The sequence below is a fragment of the Canis aureus genome, chromosome 11, assembly GCF_053574225.1.
Source record: "Canis aureus isolate CA01 chromosome 11, VMU_Caureus_v.1.0, whole genome shotgun sequence".
NCBI classification, from domain to species: domain Eukaryota; kingdom Metazoa; phylum Chordata; class Mammalia; order Carnivora; family Canidae; genus Canis; species Canis aureus.
The window spans coordinates 47,812,932-47,836,395 of record NC_135621.1 but is presented as its reverse complement, the minus strand read 5'-3'; the positions used below and the strand labels follow the sequence as shown (position 1 = coordinate 47,836,395).

At 45.2% G+C, this 23,464-nt stretch overlaps 2 protein-coding genes across 5 annotated transcripts in view; one reads left to right on the top strand and one right to left on the bottom strand.

The window, feature by feature from the left end:
* Positions 1-10,402, bottom strand: part of FAM178B (family with sequence similarity 178 member B) — a 107,162-nt gene extending 96,760 nt beyond the window's left edge. For all 3 annotated transcript variants that reach the window (XM_077915159.1, XM_077915161.1, XM_077915160.1), the window contains exon 1: positions 10,273-10,402. The gene's annotated coding sequence lies outside the window, so the exon portion shown is untranslated. The remainder of the gene's footprint in view (positions 1-10,272) is intronic.
* A 165-nt stretch (positions 10,403-10,567) lies between these two features.
* Positions 10,568-22,984, top strand: COX5B (cytochrome c oxidase subunit 5B). Of its 2 annotated transcripts, none has more exons than XM_077915151.1 (4): positions 10,568-10,828; positions 21,921-21,994; positions 22,162-22,261; positions 22,786-22,984. In XM_077915151.1, exons 1-4 carry the CDS (start codon positions 10,696-10,698, stop codon positions 22,896-22,898), a joined length of 420 nt encoding a protein of 139 aa, XP_077771277.1. In that variant the 5' UTR covers positions 10,568-10,695; the 3' UTR covers positions 22,899-22,984. The 2 variants fall into 2 exon arrangements, with proteins under 2 accessions (XP_077771277.1, XP_077771278.1); XM_077915152.1 differs by lacking the exon at positions 10,568-10,828 and adding an exon at positions 21,023-21,188.
* Positions 22,985-23,464: the final 480 nt, after the last annotated feature.

Genomic DNA, 23,464 nt, shown 5'->3' with positions numbered 1-23,464 from the left:
CTTGTCTTGGAATCCCATTGCCCAACTCAGGGTCCCACACAGAATGGATTCTCAGAAAATTAGGTGGTGGATGCTACTATACATTCTGTCTGCCTGGGCTGCCATAACAAAATACCAGCATACCTCAGAGATATTGCAGGTTCCATTCCAGTCTACCACAATACGGTGAATATTGCTATAAATAAAACTAATGTATTTTGTTTTGTTTTGTTTCCTGGAGCATAAAAAAGTCATGTTTACACTACACTGGCATCTCTTAAATGTGCAATAGCATGGTGTCCAAAAAAATAAATGTACATGCTTTGGTTAAAAAATAATTTACTGCTAAAAACTGGTAACCATCATCTGAGCTTTCAGCAAGTCAACCGTCTTGCTGGTGGATGGTCTTGCCTTAGTGTTGATGGCTGCTGACTGATCAGAGTGGAAGTTGCTGAAGGCTGGGGAGGCTGTGGCAATTTCTTAAAATAAGACAACAATGAAGTCTGCTGCATCAGTGGACTCTTCCTTTCATGGACTTTCTCTGCAGCGTGCAATGCTGTTTGGTAGCATTTTATCCACAGTAGAACTTCTTTCAAAATTGGAGTCAGTTCTCTCAAACCCTACCAGTGCTTAGTTGATGCTAAGTTTATGTAATATTCTAAATCCTTTGTCGATGTTTTAAAAATCTTCACATCATCTTCACCAGGAGTAGATTCCACCTCAAGAAACTACTTTCTTTGCTCATCAATAAGAAAAAACTACTCATACTTTCAAGTTTTTAAGATTGGCAGCGATCTGTCACATGTTCAGGCTCCACTTCTAATTCTGGTTTTCCTTGTATTTCCACCACATTTGCAGTTACTTCCTCCTCTGAAGTCCTAAACCCATCAAAGTCATCAGTGGGAGTTAGAATCAATTTCTTCCAAACTCTTGTTAAAGTTGGTATGTGACCTCTTCCCATGCATCATGAATGTTCTTATGGCATGTAGAATGATGAATCCCTTCCAGAAGGTCTCCAATTTACTTTGCCTAGATCCATCAGAGGAATCACTGTCTATATATGGCAATGATAGCCTTACAAAATATATTTCTTAAGTAGTTAAGATTTGAAAGTTGAAATTACTCTTTGATCCTTGGGCTGCAAAATGGATGTTGTGTTAAATATGAAAACATTAATCTCATTGTACATCTCCATCAGAACTCTTGGGTGACCAGGTGCATAATGAGCAGTAATATTTTTTTTTAAGATTTTATTTATTTAGTCATGAGAGACACAGAGAGAAAGAGAGGTAGAGACACAGGCAGAGGGAGAAGCAGGCTCCACGCAGGGAACCCGATGTGGGACTCAATCCCGGGTCTCCAGGATCACACCCAAAGCTGACAGCGGTGCTAAACCACTAAGCCACCGGGGCTGCCCGAGCAGTAATATTTTGAATGGAATCTATCTTTCTGAGCATCAGGTATCAACACTGGGTTTAACATATTCTGTAAACCATGTTGTAAACAGATGTGTTGTCATTCCGGTTTTGTTGTTCCATTTCTAGAGCACAGGCAGAGTAGATTTAGCATAATTCATAAAGGTCTTAGGGTTTTGGAAATGGTAAATGAGCCCTGGTTTCAACTGAAAATCACCCGCTGCATTAGCCTCTTACAGGAGTGTCAGCCTGTCTTTTGAAGCTTTGAAGCCAGGCATTGACTTTTCCTCTCTAACTATGAAAGTCTTGGACAGAATCTTCTTTCAATAGAAGGCTGTTTTGTCTACATTGAAAATCTCTTTTGGTGTAGCCACCTTTGTTAATGATCTTTCTCTAGATCTTCTGGATGACTTGCTGCACCCTCTACATCAACACTTGGTGCTTCACTTGTACTTTGATGTCATGGAGATGGCTTCTTTCCTTAAACCTCGTGAACCAACCTCTGTCAGCTTCATACTTTTCTTCTGCAGCTTCCTCACCTCTCTCAGCCTTCACAGAATTGAGGAGAGTTAAGGTCTGCCTCTGGATTAGGTCTTGGCTTAATGGAATGTTGTGGATATTTTGAGTTTGTCTCCAGACCACTAAGACTTCCTCCGTATCAGGGATAAGGCTCTTTTGCTTTCTTATCATTCATGTGTTCACTGGAGTAGCACTTTTAATTTCCTTCAAGAACTCTTCCTCTGCATTTACAAATTGGCTGTTTGGAGCTTTTGGCCTATCTTGGCTTTGGCCATGCCTTCCTTACTAGGCTTAATCATTTCTACCTTTGATTGATTGATTGATTTAGATTTATTTATTTATTTTATGATAGACATAAAGAGAGAGAGGCAGAGACACAGGAGGAGGCAGAAGCAGGCTCCATGCCGGGAGCCCGACACGGGTCTCAATCCCAGGACTCCAGGATTGCTCCCTGGGCCAAAGGCAGGCACCAAATCGTTGAGCCACCCAGGGATCCCCATCTACCTTTGATTTAAAGTGAGGGATGTGCAACTATTCCTTTCACTTGAACACTTATAGGCCATTATAAGGTTATTAATTGAACTAATTTCAATATTTCTGTGTCTCAGGGAATAGGGAAGCCTTAAGGAGAGAGAGGGAGAGAGATGGGGGAATGACTGGTCTGTAAAAGAGTTAAAACCCACAAAATATTTATTGTTTGTTTGCTGTCTAATGTGGGTGAAGTTCATGGTGCCCAAAACAATTCTCATAATAACATGTAAGATCACTGATAACCATGACAAATACAAAAATAATAATGAAAAAGTTTTAAATATTATGAGAATTGCCAGAATGTGACACAGAGGCACAAAATGAGCAAATGATATTGGAAAAATGGCCCCAATAGACTTGCTGAATGCAGGGTTGCCACAAACCTTTAATTTGTAAAAACAAACAAACAAAATGCATTATCTGTGAAGCACAATAAAGTGCAACAAAACAAAGTATGCCTGTATCTATACCATGGGCTAGGTAGCTCAAACAACAGATTTATTTCTCATAGTTCTGGTGGCTCAAAGTCTCAGATCAACATGCTGGCAAGACAGGTCTCTTTCTGAGGCTTTTTCTCATGGTCTGCGGGAGGCTACTCACTTGCTGTGTGTTCACACGACCTCTCTTTGGTGTGCTTGTAGGAAAGAAAATGTGTGTACTGGCTTCTTCCTCTTCTTAAAAGTATATTAATCTCATCATGAGGTCCCCTCCTCAAGACCTCATCTAACTCTAATTACTTCCCATGGGCCTCATCTCTAAATACAATCACATTGTGGGTTACAGCTTCAATGCATGAATTTGGGGGAAGACACAATTCAATCCATATTGACATCAATATGGCAAACATCACTACACTAGATGCAAATCAAATTAATCAACTTTAAAGTAAATGTGCGTACATAAAAGTGTACCCAGGGGGTGTCTGGGTGGTTTAGTTGGTTAAGCGTCTGCCTTCAGCTTGGGTCATGATCTCAGGGTGCTGGGATCGAGCCCCACATCGGGCTTCCTGCTCAGTGGGGAGTCTGCTTCTCCCTCTCTCTGTGCTCTCTCTCAAATAAATAAATAAATAAAATATTGGAAAAAAAAAAAAAGAAAAAGAAAAGTGTACCAGGGTAAGAATACAGCTAGATGAATTTTCACAAAGTCAACACACCTAGGTAACCATTACCAAAATAGAAAAGATGGCATATACCAGCACCCCAGAGTCCTCTCTATGCTAACCTCCCAGTCAGCACTCCTACCCTCTGCCCACAAAATAAGACTTAACACCACAGACTTGTTTTGCCTGTTTTTTGAATAATGCATAAGTGGAATCACACACTATGGATTTTTTTTTTTTGGTCTGGCTTCTTTTGTTCAATGTTTGTGTGTGTTCGTCTTCATTGCTGTGTAGTACTCTTTTTTTTTTTTTTAAGATTTTATTTATTTATTCTTGACAGAGAGAGAGAGAGAGAGAGGCAGAGACACAGGCAGAGGGAGAAGCAGGCTCTATGCAGGGAGCCTGACACGGGACTCGATCTGGGTCTTCAGGATCACACCCTGGGCTGCAGGCAGCACTAAACTGCTGCACCACCGGGGCTGCCCTATTGCTGTGTAGTATTCTGTTGTAGGAATATAGACTTAACTCTTCTGTTGGTAGACATCTTCATTTTTTTAGTTTTTGGCAATTAGGAATATGTTCACAAACATTGTTATATTTGCCTATTGTACACACACATGCACACACCCAATCACACATTTCTGTTGGGAATGCACCTAGGTGTCAAACTGACGGGCCACAGGAATAGGTATGTTCATTTATGGCAGATAAGGTCAAACAGTTTCAAAGTGGTAGCATGAATTTACCTCCCAAATGCCATTTGTCAGTTCTCCTCATCCTACCCTTGCCAACACCTAAGACTGTCAGTCTACCATATGTTTACTATTCTAGTAGATGTGCACTGATTTCTCACTGCATTTTTTATTATAAATTTTCATTTTTTTTTATTCTAATGGGATTGGACTTTTTTTTTTTTTTTTAACGTTGTGTCGTCCACCTGGATATCTTCTTTTAAAAAGTATCTATTAAAAAAAAAAAAAAAAGTACCTATTGCCTGAGTTGTCCTTAACGTTTCTTCATATGTGGGCATTCCTATATATTCTCAAGATGTACACCGTCAGTTTTATGTGTTGCAAATATTTTCTCCTACTTGTATGGCTTGTCTTTTTGCTCCCTTAATGGTGTCTTTATGAAGAAAATATCCTAAGTTCAATGTAGCATAATTTATCAACATTTTCTTCTATGATTACTGTGTTCTGTGTCCTGTTAAAGGAATTTTCCCCATCCCAGAGTCATGGGCATATTCTAATGTCAACTTTTAGAATTTTAATTATTTTATAATTCACATTTGGATCTATAACCTTCACGAGACATTTTAATTTTTGTTGATGTGTAACTTAGAGAAGGTGCACAAATCTTAACTATTCAGCTTAATGAATTTATATACGTATATAAAAATGTATATAGTGGATAGTCTTTCCTCCTTTGTCGAATATTAGTTGACCATAAAGTTGAGGGTACACTTCTGGAGTCTCTATTCTTTTCCATTGATCTATGTGTCTGTTTTTGTGCCAGTACCACACTGTCTTGATGACCACAGTATAAAAATGTATATATAGTTAACCTTTAAACAACATGGGCTTGAACTACATGGGTCCACTTAGACATCAATTTTTTTCTATAAATATAGTATTGTAAATTTTCTCTTCCTTGTGACTTTTTAAAGATTTTATTTACTATTAGGCAGAGAGAGAGCTGCGCACAAGTAGACAGAGGGAGGAGAAGCAGGCTCCCCACTGAGCAGAGTGCCCAAAGTGGGGTTCCACCGACTGATGGTGCCTTGTGGTTTTATTTACTATTTGGCAGACAGAGAGAGAGCTGCGCACAAGTAGGCAAAGAGAGAAGGAGAAGCTGGCTCCCTACTGAGCAAAGAGCTCGAAGTAGAGCTCCATCGACTGATGGCTTTCTTAATAACATTTTCTTGGGGCGCCTGGGTGGCTCAGTCAGGTAAGCATCTGCCTTTGGCTCAGGTCATGATTCCAGAGTCCTGAGATTGAGCCCCACATTGGGCTCATTGTTCAGCAAGGAGTCTGTTTATCCCTGTTCCTCTGCTCCTAACTCTGCTCATTCTCGCTCTCACATAAATAAAATCTTAAAAAAAAAAAAATAACATTTTCTTTTTTTCTAGCTTACTTCATTGTAAGAAAACAGTATATGATACATATAACACACAAAATACGTATTAATCAATTGTCTATGTTAATGATAAGGCTTCCAGTCAACAATAGGCTACTAGTAGTTAAGCTTTTAGGGAGAGACAAGTTTTTTGGTTTTAAGATTTTATTTATTTATTCATGAGAGACAATGAGAGAGAGACAGAGACACAGGCAGAGGGAGAAGCAGGCTGCATGCAAGGAGCCCAAAGCGGGACTCGATCCCAGATCCCAGGATCACACCCTGAGCCAAAGGCAGACGCTCAGCGGCTGAGCCACCCAGGTGTCCCAGGGAGCAAAAAGTTATATGCAGATTTTCAACTGCGCAGGGAGTTGATGACTGAACACTCATGTTGTTTAAGGGTCAACTTGTTTGTGCGTGCGTGTGTGTGTTTACTATCCAGATCAAGATACTGAACATCCTAGAAGGATCTCTTATACCTCTTTCAATCAATAACCCCTAAAGGTAATAACGCTGCCTGTATTACCATGAATTACTTTGCCTGTTTTTGAACTTTATTTTTTTTTAATTTTTATTTATTTTATGATAGTCACACACACAGAGAGAGAGAGAGAGAGAGAGAGGCAGAGACACAGGCAGAGGGAGAAGCAGGCTCCATGCATCGGGAGCCCGACGTGGGATTTGATCCCGGGTCTCCAGGATCACGCCCTGGGCCAAAGGCAGGCACCAAACCGCTGCGCCACCCAGGGATCCCTGTTTTTGAACTTTATATAGATAAAATCATATGTCTGGTGCTCTTTTGTGTCTGATTATAATTTTCTCAACATTACACATGTGAGATTCATTCATGTTGCTGCATGTTTCAGTTCATTACTGTAGAGGATTCCACTACATGAATGCATCACCACTTATTTATCCACTCTCTTTTTGGTGTACATTTGGATTGTTTCTTATTTCAGGGTATTATGAATAAAGTTGCTATATTCTAGTATATGTGTTTTGAAGGATATAAATACTCATTTTTGTTGGCTATCTACTACCAGGACACACAAAATTTTGATGTTACCATATTACAAAAACCATTTAGATTTGCCAAGCTCTCCCTGCCAAGTACATATAGTATATTTTAATTGTTCCTGCATCCATAATTCTTATCAGAAAAAAATGTGAAAACTTTTTCTATTTCTTTGAAATAATATGACACACCCCAAATTGCAACAACACAAAAAAATGTCCATATGCTCTCCATCAAAATTTTTCCATGTCAACATTTCACTGCATTTGGTTTATCATTAATTATCTTGTGTGCTATGGGGGTGTGTATGTGTATATGTATGATCTCAACACTGTTGAAGAGTATTGGCCAGTTACTTTGTAGACTCTATAAATTGGGGTTTGTGTGACATTTCTGCACGACTAGATTCAGGTTATGTTTGGAGCAGGAATCACAGATGTGATGCTGTGTTCCTCTCGGTGTGTATCAGAAGGCACATAATAGTGATTTGTCCCATTACTGCTGTTACTAATCTTAATCACTTGGTTAAGGTAGTATCTGCCAGGCTTCTTCACTGTAGTATCACTATTTTTCTGTTATTAATCAGTGTCATATGGGAAGGTACTTTGAGATTATGTAAACATCTTGTTTCTCATCATACTTTCACTTCCTAGTTCACCATCCACTCATGATTCTTTTTAAAAATTTTAATTTCAGTCTGTGTGACTAGCATAAATAAATAAAAATTAAAAAATTTTTTTTTAATTTCAGGATAGTTAACATACAGTGTTGTTCCATTCATGATCCTTGCCTGAAACAATTTTTATGGAAGTGGTTGAAAACTAGTTCTTGTTTTTAATACCTTCAAATTTTTCAAAATTCTTACAGTGACAATCAGGATTTCTCACAAATTGAACTGAAATCTAGAAGATTACTGGACATTTACCATAAAAATACCTCCAAAGTCACCTTGAGAGATTAAAAAAACTGAAACTGGCAAACTGGTAGTGGCAGTGGCAGCATTCTCAAGCAAAGTGCAGCTACCCCCTGGGAGCCTGAGAGTCAGCCAAAGACGACAAAAAAGGAACCCTCCTGAAAATCTCCACTTCTATACAAACCACCCCCAAACCATCTTGGTGCAGGCTGAGAAAAGATGTTTTGCATGCTTAAAGCATCTCATTCTAGAAGGAGTACCTAGGTCAGCTAGAGTGGGAATGGTGAGCAGGGGTCAAGTCCTGCAGATTCCCAAGACCCCATGTCCTCTCTGGAGACAAAGCAGAAGGTAAACTTTGCCCTTTTGTTTCCAGGAGATTCTTACCTTTCTAGTTTTCCTGAGGCTGGGACCTGCTCACCTGCTTAACAGCAGACCCAGCACATACAATCAATCCCTAGGATCTTAGTATCCTGTGGGTTAACTAGTGAAGCTCTCTGGGAGCAAAATCACCAAATGAGTTTTCATATAAGTAGGTTCCAATTTATAAGTTGACTAAGTCCCAGAAGCCCATTCTGCAAGCCAAGGGTGAGAAATATTGTCTCTGCAGGTTAGCTCACAAAACCAGTAACTCACAGGGGAGCTGCACAGATGATTGGGGGCTGAGAAGGGAACCTTCACCTAGAACATGATTCCTGCAAGGTGAAGACTTTGACTCAAGCACAAGGAAGACAATTTGTCTCAACTTGTCCAGTACAGTTCTACTCAGCAAAACCCAGCTGAGCACGTCTGATGTGTCAGGTACTATGCTGAGCACTCAGAAACCAAGAGTCGCATCCTCTAATGACTAAGCCAGCCAGGTGCCCCAAGCATCATGACTTTCTTCACCAGTAAGACAAAGAGCTGCCAAGTGAACAGTGACACAAAAGAAGACACCTGCCTTCAGCTCAGGTCATGATCTCAGGGTCCTGAGATTAAGTCCTGCATTGGGCTCCCTACTCAGCAGGAGTCTGCCTCTCCCTCTCCACCTACCTCTCCTCTACTCACACGCATGTGTTCTCTCTCTCTCTCTCTCACATAAATAAATAAAATCTTAAAAAAAAAAAAAAGGAAGACACAGCCCAACTTCAGAGCTGTTAAGATGTGAACAAAGATGCATCCAAGAGGGATGCCTGGGTGGCTCAGCAGTTGAGCACCTACTTTTGGTTCAGGGCGTGATCCTGGAGTCCTGGGATGGAGTATCACATCGGGCTCCCTGTATGGGGCCTGCTTCTCCCTCTGCCTGTGTTCCTGCCCCTCTCTCTGTCTCTCATGAATAAATAAATAAAAATTTTAAAAAAGGATGCATCCAAGAATACATTAAAAATGATCATTCTGGTTAATCTGACATGCTCCAAGCGCTGTGTTCTAGGTGTTGAGACAGGAACACGGGAGGAGACAATAGGCCATCCCAGTCAAGTGGGAAAACACATTCAACATCTAAACCACCCTTCTCCTTCTGTCCTCTCTCCTTCCAAGCCCCCAACACCAACCAGCCAGGACCTATTCCTCCTCAATCTCACTCACTCATATTCTTTGTAGCCTAAGGAGTGAAGCCATCTGGTTTCACTATCCCCCTCCCTTTCCAATCCAGCCCAGGGACTGCAGCTCCATCTGCCTGCCACATCCTACCGCACTGTGAGCGCCTCCTGAGATCCTGCAAGCTGGAGCCCAAAGCCGGTACCTTCAGCCTCCCTCCCCACCCCTCCCACTCTCCCCATCATGGTCCCACAGTGTGATTGCAACATGTTGCCCCACTTTTTGTTCTTTCGCTTTCTTCCCTGCAAGAAAAATAAAATAATCTGTCTTCAAGTGTAGCCATGAGGTCATATAATTATGAGATACAAAATGCTTTGAGTCTTGATGTAAAAAAGATCCAAGATTAACCAAGACTATTACAACAGTCCTGTTTTTATGAATATTGCTTTTTTTTCAAGATGCCTTATTCCTGTCCATAAAGATGCTTTATGTCTGTCCTTTTAAGCAAATATTTAATAGCTTAGGAATGTTAGTGAGGGCAGCGGCTCTTGCTTAGCAAGGACTCAGCTCGCCATCTCAGAGATGAAATGAGATGAGCTTTATCCACAAAAAAAGTCAGTCTCCAGGCACATCCATCAAACTAGGCATGCGCTGGGAACAGAGAGCCTTTTCTAGAAAGAAAATAGCAGCTACTCTTTGTGCCCCGGGGAATACTGGAAAAACACACACATCAAAAACTACCAAATCAACCAAAACGTAAACCGATTCCCAAGTTAGTCTGAAGAAAGTTCCATCCCAACGAAGCAAACGATGCTTTGGAGACTGTGCCACCCAGCAGAGGAGGGCCTGGCTGGTGTTGGTCTGGGTCAGAGTGACCCGCAAGCACACGTGTTGAACCAAGGAATTCATGGGAGCGCAAATGAGGAGGCGGGCGGCGGTGCCAGATGTGGCTGAAAGCGGGCTCGGGATGGACGGCAGTCCTAGCGGGGCAGGGGCAGGGACAGGAGGGCCGAGGAGGGGGCAGAAACCCGGGCACCAGCCTGGAGGAGGGGGCCTGGCTAGCGGGGCGGAGGACGGGGTCGGGCGAGGAGGAAGCGAGCGCAGGCTTCCTGGACAGACCGTGGGTCTGGAAGGACGGAGGCCGGGGCTGGGGAGAGGCGCGGGTTCCTACCTGCGGGGCCGCCGGGCCTTCCCAACAATCCACTGGCAGGTTGCACCTGGGCAGGGAACAGCCGTGGGCAGCCGTCTGGCAGCCGTCGGGCACCCGGCGGGTCCAGCCGCCCAGCCTCCCCTCCCCCGCACGTACGCACCCACGTGCGCACGCGCCAGCCGAAGCCCACCAATGGGCGGCGCTCCCAGCGGCCCAGCCCCCGCACGTAGGCACCCACGTGCGCACGCAGCGGCCCCGCCCCGCCACGTGCACAACCACGTGCGCACCACGCACCGCGGAAGCCCACGGGTGGGCGGCGCTCCCAGCGGGGGAGGCTCCCCGGCCGCGCCGTGTCATCTCCGGGAGCTGTGGACCCGCGCCCGCCGCCCACTTAACGCGCAGTAAGTGGCGGGGTCCTCACCTGGGGACCGGGCTTCCATACAGATGAGGACGGTGAGGCCCCCAGGGAAAGGGCCGTTGGCCACGGCACGCCGACAGAAGGGGACTGCGGCCAGGTTTGAACCGTGGCGCCCTGAGGCCTCGCCACCGTCAGGCCCCTTCTGCGGATCTTCCCCAGGTAAAGACACTGACCCTATTGTGTGTGGAGACCGTTCGGCCTATAACCCCTCTCCGTGGTTATTGTTCACCACGTTTTGCCTTGAACACAGATGTGCCCTAGGCATGTGTATCTGAGTGTGTGCGAGTGTGTGCGCGTGCTTTGGAGGATGTTGGCGCGGCGGGCTCACGCTCGACAAACACTGGTTGAACCCCCACCCCGTGCCCGGCTCCTAGCTAGCCCGTTTACACACGGTATTTCTCCTTATTCTTAGCCAGCCCTGTCATCAGTTAGAACCCATATTCTACTCTTCTGGGGCGCTGATTTTTTAATTTTTTTAATTATTATTTTTTAAAATTTATTTATGATAGAGAGGGGCAGAGACACAGGCAGAGGCACAGGCAGAGACACAGGCAGAGGGAGAAGCAGGCTCCATGCCAGGAGCCTGACGCGGGACTCGATCCCGGGTCTCCAGGATCGCGCCCTGGGTCAAAGGCAGACGCCAAACCGCTGCGCCACCCAGGGATCCCCCGGCACTGATTTTTAATTTGGCGTCATGAATAGCTCATTAATCGCCCTCCTGCGTGGTTTTCCAGGCAGGAGGGGTGCTGAGCTGGCCGGTGCTCCCTCTGGCACGCTAGCTAAGCCCGTACCCTACGGGAGCCCTCCTCTGGGGCCAGGACGTGAGGCCCAGAAGGCAGAGGCCCTGGTGTGTTGGAAGGCCTTCCCAGAAACATTGCTACTTGACCTTTGCTTCCTTTGATCAGCTCCGCTAGGAGTTTGGGCCCATTCATTCATCTGACTTCCTTTTGGTATAAGGGATATGGAAGAGGTTGGAAGGATCCCATCTGAACTCCTTTTTGTTCTTTGGAGAATGTTTGCAATTTTATTCTTTAATTTTTAATTTTTTTTTTTAACTCCTGCCATCTTGTGTTTTAAGCATGTATAAGTAGATCCATCTTAATGAGTGTCATTTGAAAGTTTAATAGGAAGAGACCGAGCCAGCCCCAGGCAAAGTTGAAAATACTAACCTATATAAGAATAATCCCTTTCAGTATACCAATGCTTCCACCAGCATTAGCTCATTTGATCTTCACTGTGGGCGGTGTGTGTGTGTGTGTGTCTACTCTCATTTTCTGAGGGAAGAAATTGAGGCTTGGAAGCCATGCCCTGGAGTATGAGAGTGCACATTTAAACCCAGGGCTCTCATTGCTACTGGCCTGTCTTTGCCCATGTCTCCCAGGGTTTTGCTCTCACTTTAGGGACCTCTTGTTCTCACATTTTTGTGTTGAGGCCCTGTGTCCTTGAGGACCTCGACATTGGCCAGTAGGGCTGCCTCCAGTGGCTCAGGGATTCCAATAGAGGGCCTCCTCAGGGACTGGTCATGCCAGCTAAGGACCTGCCCAGTCTCCTTCTCCTCCTCCTCCTCTTCATTCTCAGATCTCTGTTCCGTCAGCCCCTACTCTTCAAGACTACATGCCTTGTGGTGACTTGATCTCTTAGCCCCGTTAAAAAGCTGTGTTCCTAAGAGTCCTTTGAATAGTGACCCTAGAGATGGGATTGACTCGGTGGGGGAGAGGAGATTTAGGCAAGTTGGCCTTGCTCCTTCCCAGGTCCCCATATGAGTAGCTGCTTATTCTTCCAATGGCCAGCCTGGAGTGACACTTTTAATCATTTTATTCATTTATAGTTTCTCCTTCATGTAATGATCTTTTATTGATCATATAGCAGGTGCTGCATACATTGTATTCATTGTAATTCAATCTTTTTAAATAACCCTACAAAAGGGGAACTTGAGGTTCAGAGAGGTTCCCTTGCCTAAATTATAGAGCTGCTAGTTGCAAGACCATCTGAACCCATGTTTCTCTGACCTGGCCGTGTACACCTTTCTCTGTATTCCACTGTCTGATTTCAAAAGAGGTATCGGAGAAAAGATTTAAAAAAATCAAAACTACACATAGGAGGAAGAGCTACATTTTAGCCAGAAGGGCTAATGTGATTATGTGAATAAATATTAAGCCTGTCTCTGAGCTTCTTGGAACCAAGAAATAAAAGTGTGTGTGAGGGGGGATGGGCACAAGGGCCTACATGCTTCTCCATATAATACTGGGTCTTTCTGATAGAAGGAAATAAAAATTTCCCTTTATTTTCAATTACAAAAGTAATTTCTCACATTGGATCTTATATAAGGACATTATATAATAAAATTAAGAAAATTTTCAATAACCAGGTACAGCAAAAGACAGATTTAACGATTGTCCTGTGTAATGCTTTTATTCATTCAGTAGTCATTCAACAAACACTGAGCAGCTATCATGCATTGGCTGCCTCGCTGCAAAACACATGCAAAAAGATAATTACCCTGCAGTGTAATCAATCCCTTTTTGGAAGCAGGCCAGGACTCTAGGAGTACACATGGGTAGAATAACAATCCCACAGGTGGGAAGTCTGAGGACCTCACAGAAGAGATAACATTTGCCCACAGTCTTAGAGTTGGAATCACAAGTCATTTCCAAAAGAAGGAGAAGCATGCAAGGAAAGGGGAATAGAGTGTGCAAAGGCATGAATGTGACTGGAATGTCATTGATCATGACAACCAGCTTGAGGAGAACCTTGAGGGCCATGCAGAGGGTTTCCTCAGCAGGAGATCTGAGTACTGAAGAAACAGAGAGAGGTAGAGATGGGGGTAGACAGCTGGGGAGGCCAGAATGGCCTGGGGAGTGGAAAGCAGGCTCTGTGGTAAGGCCTGAGTGACAGAAATGGCCCCTGGAGATCAACCTCCTGTGGAGGAAGAAGAGCCAAGAGGCTGAAAGGCAAGGTGGAGGAAGCTTAGTTTGAGTGAAGGCAGCTAACAATGAGAAGATGTCTAAGAAAATGAAGTTATAAACAGAGTTTGGGATTTGGTAAATTGGGGCCCAAGAGTGAACTTAGCAACAGAATTTCAGGGTGCAGTGGGGTCAAACAGTAGGTTGGAGGGAGGGAGATGTTCTTCCAGACATCTAGAAGTGGTTGGAAGAAAACAGATCCATGACAGAGGCACTGACCTGAGTAAAGACTTGGGTCTCAGCATCCTTGAAGGCCAAGGGAAGGTGCCTGATGCAGGAAGAGGGCAAAGAACCCAACAGGTGAAGGCTCATCCTTGGGGAAGAGAGACTCAGTTCCTCCAAGACCAGACGGAGGGATGAAGGGAAGGGAAGAGGAGGGTGAAAGAGGAAGAGGAGGGAGGGAGGCTGAGTGAGTTCCTGTCTGCTCCTCAGTGAAATACAAGATGGACAGGGCTGGGGCTTAAGGACGGAGGGAAAGAACCACCAAGCTCCCAACATGGAGGGCTCAGCCAAAGGTGACCGTCACAAGCCTCTCATGGTGTATGATTTTCTCTGGCAGTGCTTGCCAACTTGGAAGAAGAACCCAGAAAACAGATGGTTGGGCATATTTAGCCTTGGGTACCAGGGACAAGGGAGCAAGGAACTGAGAATGCCAGTGACAGCGTAGTTGAACCATTGAGCAGGGCATCATTCCAGGCAGAGAATCATGCTGATCACTCTGTCTGCCCTTCTGGGTCCCCCTCCATCTCTGTTTTCTGCCTGGGGAGCTTTCCTCCATGGGCTGCATCAAGGGACTCCCATACCCTCTGGTTGCCAGTTAGGGTCCCTTTGCTTCTCACCTCCACCCTGCCCTTGCTGCCAAGGCTTTGGCAGCGGCACAGCTCCTCCTGCTGCTCAGGACTCACCAGTGCAAATACCACTGGGCCCAGGGTGGCCCTCCCAGGTCTTCAAGATTCCTGGGGGCTCCTCAACCCTGCCACCCCTCTGCAAACAGTCCTTTACTCACCTCTTCTGTGTGGGTCAGTGGGGCCTGACTGACTTAGGAAGAACAGATCCCATGGGCCCGCCCAGCAGGATGGGGATGGAGGGAGGAGGAGGGGAGAGGGGAAAAGAAGAGATGGCATGAGGGAAGAGAGGAACATTAGGATTTCCCAGATGGAGCTTCATTTCCTCTCTGGAAGAATAGATGGGGCTCTGTGGGATGGGGAAGAGGGTCACTGGGTGAGAGAGGGGTTCTGGAAGGGGAAGGGTGGCAATTCACATTTGCTCCTGTGCTGCCTCACTGGTTAGACTGGACAGCTTTTGTTTCTTACACACACACTTAGGTAAGAATCCTCCTCTCAGCCCGCTGAGCCCCAGCTACAGCCAGGCCCTGTGCTGACAGTAGTTCCAGGTGACCCATTTTGGATTTGTGGTATCTGCACAAAAACGTTTGATTTGTTCTGACCTGGCTTTTCAGCCAGAAGGGTCCTAGCTCCCACAAGCTGCAGGGGATTCAGCCACTTTATCATATCTTCCTCAGTCCTCCCCAGGTGGCCCTTGAGGTCTAGGCTATCCCTGGGTGATGCATGATCCCAGCAGGCCTGCACACAGCAACTGTCTCACCCCACCCAACACCCTTGTTATAATTAAAAATTGGCCCTACATATGTCTTTGTAAGTGGTCAGGGATTCTGTGACCCAGCCAGAGCAACTTAAATGCAAATTTAAGTCCCTTTTTAATTTTTTTTAAAATTTTTATTTACTTATGATAGGCACACAGTGAGAGAGAGAGGCAGAGACACAGGCAGAGGGAGAAGCAGGCTCCATGCACCGGGAGCCCGACGTGGGATTCGATCCTGGGTCTCCAGGATCACGCCCTGGGCCAAAGGCAGGCGCTAAACTGCTGCACCACCCAGGGATCCCTAAGTCCCTTTTTTGACCTAATTTTTCAAGCTTGTGAAAACTTTGCCCAAACAAAGAACAATGCCTCACCCCCTTCCACTTTCTTGTGATAGATTCAAGGAAGAAGCCACATTTTACTCCCTTTGAATAGTGACCAGCCTTGGCCCAGGGAAAGGACTCAATATAAATAACCTCCTTAACATTCAAAGAGTGTCTGCACGTCAATAAGATAAAGAACCTCCCCTCATAAGAATATGAATAGCCAATTAAAAAAGGTTTCATTTCTGAATAGGTAATACATCCATACAGTTAAAACTCAAAATAGTATAAGAGGTCTGCAATGGGTCTCAGTCCCACCCCTGCCTTTGTGGCCCTGTTTCTCACCAACCACCACCACTTTCTCACCCCCACGAATACACAGAAGTAGCTACTTGTATTAACTTCCTTTCTTTTTTTTTTTTTTTTTTTTAAGATTTTATTTAGTCACTTAGCACACAAGAGAACACAAGTGGTAAGAGAGGGAGAAGCAGGTTGCCCATCAAGCAAGGAGCCCCATGTGGGGCTTGATCCCAGGACCATGATCATGACCTGAGCCAGAGGCAGCTGTGTAACCAACTGAGCCACCCTGGCACCTCTGTTAGCTTCTTTTGTATCCTTCTGGAGATCTTCTGGATAAACTCAAGCAACTGGGAATATATCGAATTGACCAATTTAAAGCCAGCATTAACTCAGCACTTACAGTGTATTAGGCAGTTCTGAGCACTTCATGAGTGTTAATTCATTTGGTCCTCACAACAGCATAAAGAGGTACGTCTTATGCCCGACAGAAAGAAAAGAAAACTGAGGCAAAAAGAGACTAAAGAGCTTGCTTGAGTGGCTAAACCGGGCAGTTCACAGCACAGGGAAATGCAAATGGCCTTATGAAGAGAGGCTCAGCTGCCTTGGAGGTCAGGGAACTGAAACTGCAAACACCAACAGCATCTTGTGTTTTATCCACCCAGCGGGCAAACTTTGCAAAAGGTGGGTAACTCACCTTGTAGAGGTGAGTTCTGGCACTCACATGCCCTACTAATGGGAACATGAATTGCTCCAAACTTTTGGGAAAACAATTTGGCAGAATTAATTGGTGTTTAATGTACACACCCTCCAAAATAGAAGGCTAGGTGTCCATAGACATGCACTGCAGCATTGTTTGATAGGCAAAAATATTCTGGATATTCATCAAGGGGGAAATGGGCAAATTACAGTAGATTTATAGTTGGAAATACTATGCAGCAATTACATATAATGAGTTAGATCTGTACGTATTGATCTGTAATGTCCACAAAATATGTTTTTAAAAAGGTTTGTTTGAGAGTGAGAGAGAGTGCCAGAGCATGGGCAGGGGGAGGGGCAGAGGGAGAAGCAGACTCCCTTCTGAGCAGGGAGCCCAATGGATCATGACCTGAGCTGAAAGCAGACTTTTAACTAACTGAGCCATTCATCTGCCCCCACAAAATATTTTTTAAAGAAGCAATTTACTAGTAATTTTCATAGTAATATATATTTTTGTAATCGATATTCACTTATATATCTGTATATTTTAAGAAACAGCCCTTATATGTGCATTTGTTTGAATATGTCTATAGAAGCATGGGGCAGTGATTCTCAGGGTAATTTTGCCCTCCAGGGGACAAATGGCAGTGACTGAGGACATTTTTGATTGTCACCACTGGGGAATGCTAATGGCATAAATGGTAAAAATCCTACAATGCACACGGGACTGCACCCTACCCTGCAAAGAATTATCCAATCTAAAATATCAATGGTATTGAAGTTGAGAAATGCTGGTATAAAGGAAAAAATGGAAAAACACAAAACTGTTAATAGTGAACCTTTTCCTTAATTGTTGCATGTTTGACTTACTACAGTATGTAGTTATTTTGACCACTAAAAATAATCATATAAAAGCAAAAAAATAATACTCTGAAAGTTTCTTGTTTTGGCAAAGACAATGATGGAGCAGGAATAGGGAAAACTGTTTATCAAGAAGACATTAGGAGTCGATGTGAGCAAAGGGTGGAAGGAGCTGGAGACAGCAGGGCGTGGGTGGGATACTTAGAGACTGGTCCTGACATCGGAGCTCACCTGCAAAGTCTGAAGAATCCCAGGTCTTTGTGAGCTGAATAAGGACCTGAAAAAATGTCCTATGATTAGGCATCAACCATATTTCTATTTCATAGGCTGGAGTGAACCATCTGTGGTCAGGCAGCAGGGAATCATAACAGCTCACAACTGCATTTCTCACTGGTCTGCTGAGACTTGGGTTAGGTGCTTCTTGGCAAAGAGTGGTCAATGAAGATAGAAAATCTCTGACATAAACCCTGGGTGAATTAAGCAATAACTATGCTTTTAATTTAATTAGGCTTTTGCTGCAGGCGTAATCAGAACCTTAATATGCTAGAATGTGCATCTCCAAGAGGAAGTTCATCAAATGCAGGACTTCCCAAGTCTTTTTTACCGAAAGCATCTACTGAGATTAGAATTCTGTGCAATACTTTTTGGGAAATACTAATCTAGTCTAATCAATTTTACTGATGAGAAAAATGGCCAGAAGAAAAAGTGACTGGCTAAGCCAGCTGATTGGGTACCATCCCAAAACACTTATATTTCAGACCAGTGCTTTTCCCCTAGCATTAAACATCAAACCATAGGTACAAATCAACTGTAGATTCTTGGGGAACATTCCTAAGATTTATGGAATTTAAAAAAAAATTTTTAAATTTATTTATGATAGTCACACAGAGAGAGAGAGAGGCAGAGACATAAGCAGAGGGAGAAGCAGGCTCCACGCACCGGGAGCCCGACGTGGGACTCGATCCCAGGTCCCCAGGATCGCGCCCTGGGCCAAAGGCAGGCGCCAAACCACTGCGCCACCCAGGGATCCCCTGGAATTTTTTTTTTTCCAATTTAATTTGGAGTGGTTGCACTGGAGGTAAGAGAAGGGAGTCACACTGTAAGCCATTCAAAGAAAACCCACTTTTAAAGAGGAGTAAGAAATTTGCCTCAGAAGAGACTCTATATTTTTCTTGGTAGAGGGAGTGAAGTCCAGTGAAGACCAAATGTGCTTCTGTGAAGGAATGCTCCACCAGGTCCTTTTGAAAATGTAGCCTGCATGGGACAGATGGAAACACCTGGGACTTCAGCCCTCCCCAGTTTACCTCAAATTGACCTCACTGGGCCAGTAGCAGCCCTAGAAAACTTATTCTGTAGACTCTCTCCAAGAAGTAAATTGGCTAAAATTTACTTGATCCAATTACATGCTGGCCTTCTAGAAGCCACTGAGGATTCAAAGATGAATAGGGCATAATCATTGCTCTGAAGGGATTCTCCATCTGGTATGGAAACATACTGCACGGAATCAGATTAAGATAGGGCTGTGCTGACAATGTGAACCGAGTCCCAGCAGCCATTGGGGGGGGGGGCAGTGTTTAAACTTTTATTATTTTTTAAAGAGTTTATTTATTTATTCATGAGAGACAGAGAGAGAGGCAGAGACACAGGCAGAGGGAGAAGCAGGCTCCATGCAGGGAGCCTGACATGGGACTCGATCCCGGGTCTCCAGGATCAGGCCCTGGGCTGAAGGCAGGGGCTAAACCGCTGAGCCACCCAGGGATTCCCCAGTGTTTACACTTTTAAACGCCCACCCTTCTAAGAACCTTGCACACCTTGGCTTGTGGGCAACAGGAGCTATGAAAGATGTTTTCAGTATTAAACAGAAACCTCTGGCCCAGGTACCTTCGGTGACTTCATTTCCCATTCTCAGCTTCTCTTCTTGCTCTTTTTGTTTGTTTGTGGCAAACTATGCTCAGAGACTGAGATTGTACTTACCAATAATTTATTTAACACATGTTCACTCAGGGAATTAAAATTTATATTTCACAAGCCAATAGCATACAGGACCTCTTTATAAGGCAATTAGGAAATAACATACTTCAAACCAGTGACAGGTTAATTATGCAATTGTTCTAGGCAAAGGGGAGATGAAAGAAAGTCCAAATTTAGTTGAGGTGTACCTTTCCACGCTGGGTAGAGTCAGCCCTTTCAACTAAAAGCTGGATATCAGAGCACCGGCACTGCAGGGCACCAGTGTTGGCAGGAATGTGGGCTGCTTCGAAGGGATCACTAAACCAATCATGCCACTGCCTCGGAGTGCCAAGGCCGGCACAGATGCCCCTTCTCCAAGACTGCTGCATGGTCACCACTGCTGACCAAAAGTAGCATCACTAGGGCGGGAGGAAGGGTGTCAAGGTCTTCAGGAACTATATTTAGATGAAGAAAGAGTGGCTTTGCCCAGACTGAACACTCTCGAGTTGTTGACCAAACCTCTTAGAAGTCTGTCACATGGACGCACTGCTGTTACTCCGGTGTCAGTGACATAATAGTCCTCTCCACTCCAGGTGGGACAGTTCATTAAGAAAGTCCTAATACCAGCAATGTCCACAATAGCCAAACTGTGGAAGGAGCCTTGGTGTCCATGGAAAGATGAATGGATAAAGAAGATGTGGTCTATGTATATTGGAATGGAATGATTACTATATTGGATGGAATATTACTCAGCTATTAGAAACGACAAATACCCACCATTTGCTTCAACGTGGATGGAACTGGAGGGTATTATGCTGAGTGAAGTAAGTCAATCGGAGAAGGACAAACATTATATGTTCTCATTCATTTGGGGAATATAAAAAATAGTGAAAGGGAATAAAAGGGAAAGGAGAGAAAATGCGTGGGAAATATCAGGGAGACAACATGAGAGACTCCTAACTCTGGGAAACGAACAAGGGGTAGTGGAAGGGAGGTGGGCCGGCACTGACGGGGGCACTTGATGGGATGAGCACTGGGTGTTATGCTGTATGTTGGCAAATTGAACACCAAAAAAAAAAAAAAAAAAAAAAAAAAAAAAAGTCCTAATACCCAACTTCAAAACAAAGTTCAAACCACACAGAACCTGCCCCAACCTCCTTCCCCTTCGGGTCCCACCTCAGGCCTGGACCTCACCTCCACTGTAACAGTGCCCGTAGGTCCTGCCCAAGTGCTCACAGACGGGCCAATTCAGCAAGTCCCCGATGCCTCACACTGCCCGGGGACCCGCCTACCGGTTAACACTGGCCTTACCGAGCCCGCCCTCAAATTTGGGTCCAGCAGGTCTGACAGACTCGGGCTTAGGACTTCTATCAAGCGGCCGCCTCATTTACAGAGCACAACTAGCAGGAAAGCTGCACAGGAAGTCCACCGTGGTCGCCTAACTCTATGGTCGAGGCCACGGAGTCCAGCTGGCGCAAAACGAGCTGCCCCGGCGTTCGTAAAGGGCACGGCCCGAGGAGCCCTCGTACACGCCACAGCCAGACCGCGCCCCCGCCTCCCGCGCTGCGCGGCAGAGGACGCGAGCGGGAACCAGGCATGCGCGGACTCCTCCGTCCCCTGCCAGAGTCACGTGAGTGGGGCGGGCTCGAGGCCTGAGAGGAAGCGGAAGTCGCGCTTCTCTCCGGAGCTTGCTCCCGGAAGTGCTGCTGTTTGTAGCGGGCGTGATGGCTTCAAGGTTACTTCGCGGAGTTGGAGCGCTGGCCGCGCAGGCCCTCAGGGCTCGCGGTCCCAATGGAGTCGCCGCGGTGCGCTCAATGGCGTCTGGAGGTACTCGGCCTGCCCGGCGCGTCAGGGAACCGTGCCGTTGCCTTCCCGGGGTGGTGCCTGGGCAGCGAAGCGGGGCGGGCCGTTCAGCGTCTCGGGGCCCCAGTGACCGCTCGGGGGCCCCGAGTGACTCCGCCTCCGTGGGGGTCTCCCAGTTATCCTGGTCCCCTGTGCTGCCCCTCACCGAACTGCCCCCGGTTGCGATAAATCTTAAACCGAGGGGGATCCCTGGGTGGCGCAGCGGTTTGACGCCTGCCTTTGGCCCAGGGCGCGATCCTGGAGACCCGGGATCGAATCCCACGTCGGGCTCCCGGTGCATGGAGCCTGCTTCTCCCTCTGCCTGTGTCTCTGCCTCTCTCTCTCTCACTGTGTGCCTATAATAAAAAAAAAAAAAATTTAAACCGAGGTGCCAGGTGACCTTGGGGCACAGGGGTTGCAACCGGGATGTGGAGAGGCCAAGCTGCCCTTCAGACCCGCGCTCACCTCAAGTGCGATGAACCCTACTAGGACTCTGACTTGCTTTTAGGGAAAATGTGCAGAAATACTGGCCTCCGTGATTGAAGGAAGAAAAGATTACCCGGGGCTGCCGCTTTGGGGTATCAGGACCGTGGTCCTTAGGAGACAATGTGTATGAGTAGCCTTTAGGAGTTTGTAAACTGTATGTAAACATTTATGTATATGCATTTGTCGTCCTGATAATTCAGACAATATCAAAATTCACGTATTTTCCTTTAGGTGGTGTTCCTACTGATGACGAGCAGGCGACAGGGCTGGAGAGGGAGGTCATGATGGCCGCACGGAAGGGACTGGTGAGAAACTCCTTTTTGTGTCTTCTCTGGGGTTCATGATCTTGGATGGGATCAGAGCAGGTTCCTCTCTGGGAGCATCTGAGATAGGAAACCTGACTTGTGGGAACAGTACCACTAGCCTCTGGAGGCTACGGGTCATTTGGCATAATGGCTTAATTCTTTTTCAGGACCCATACAATATTCTAGCCCCAAAGGCAGCTGCAGGCACCAAAGAAGACCCTAATTTAGTCCCATCTATCACCAACAAGCGAATAGTGGGCTGCATCTGTAAGTACCTCACCACTCTTGTCCATTTGTTTAATATATACAGGATGTCAGTAAGAGGTTTCAAATCTTTTGAGTGCATGGTGTGTTCGTGTAAAGGGGATGTGTGTGTAAATGAGTTATTGTAAGGGTCCCCTGGCCCTTTCAAGCTTCATTAACCCTTCATTAGTATCAGCTCATTGGAGATGCAGCATGAGAGAGTTGATCCAGAAAATATTTGTTGTATTTCCTTCCTCTTTGCCAGACACTGTTTTAGGCACTAGGGATACATACTAGAAAGGACTGTGCTTTGGGATTCTATATAGGCAGAGGAACTGTTAGAACTTAATGGTGACTTTGATGTAAGGTCAGTTTACTCATAGATAACTCGGGGCCTCATTTCATCTGAAAAGTGGGGAAGGAGAGAGCTTGAATTGATCTCTTCAGGTGTCAACCATAACTGTGTCTTAGAGGTGTCTGAGGATGAGGTTAATATTGAAAGTCTCCACTTCAGGTTGGATGGCCTTCAACCACCTTTTCCCTTTCAGGTGAAGAGGACAATAGTACCGTCATCTGGTTTTGGCTGCACAAAGGCGAGGCCCAGCGATGCCCTAGCTGTGGAACCCATTACAAGCTGGTGCCCCACCAGTTGGCCCACTGAGCCTTTGCACTAATTTACTCAAAATGTGCTGTGAAGTTTCTTCTTTCCAATAAAGACTAGCCATTGCATTGGCTCCTTCTCCCATAGTTGGCTGGTCTTGTTTCTATCCTGTGTCTTTTGTGAGGCCTGGATTTTTACATTGGGAATAGCTATCTGTTAATATTAGCTTGCTATCCATGTGTTTGTGTACGCCAAGATTGACAATCCCATAGTACAGTGATTGAGACCATCTGCTATGGAGAAAGCATGGGCTATGGCATCAGACTGACTCGACTTTTAATAATGGCTCCATCATTTAGTTTTGTCACTGGAACATGTACTCTGAGGATAGGTTATATCTTTTAAAAAAAATAAATATTTTGTGAGGCATTAGAAATAATATATAAAGAGCCTGGCAGTTGGTTCACAGTAATGTTATAAAATAGGGTGACCTTGTGACCAGAGTTTTGGGGGTTTTGAAGTTTTGGGGTTCAAAGCATAGTTCATGGAGATACCATTATCAAAATCCAGAATATGAGGCAATTCCAGAAATCAATGACCAGTTTCTTCAAATAAATTGCAATGAG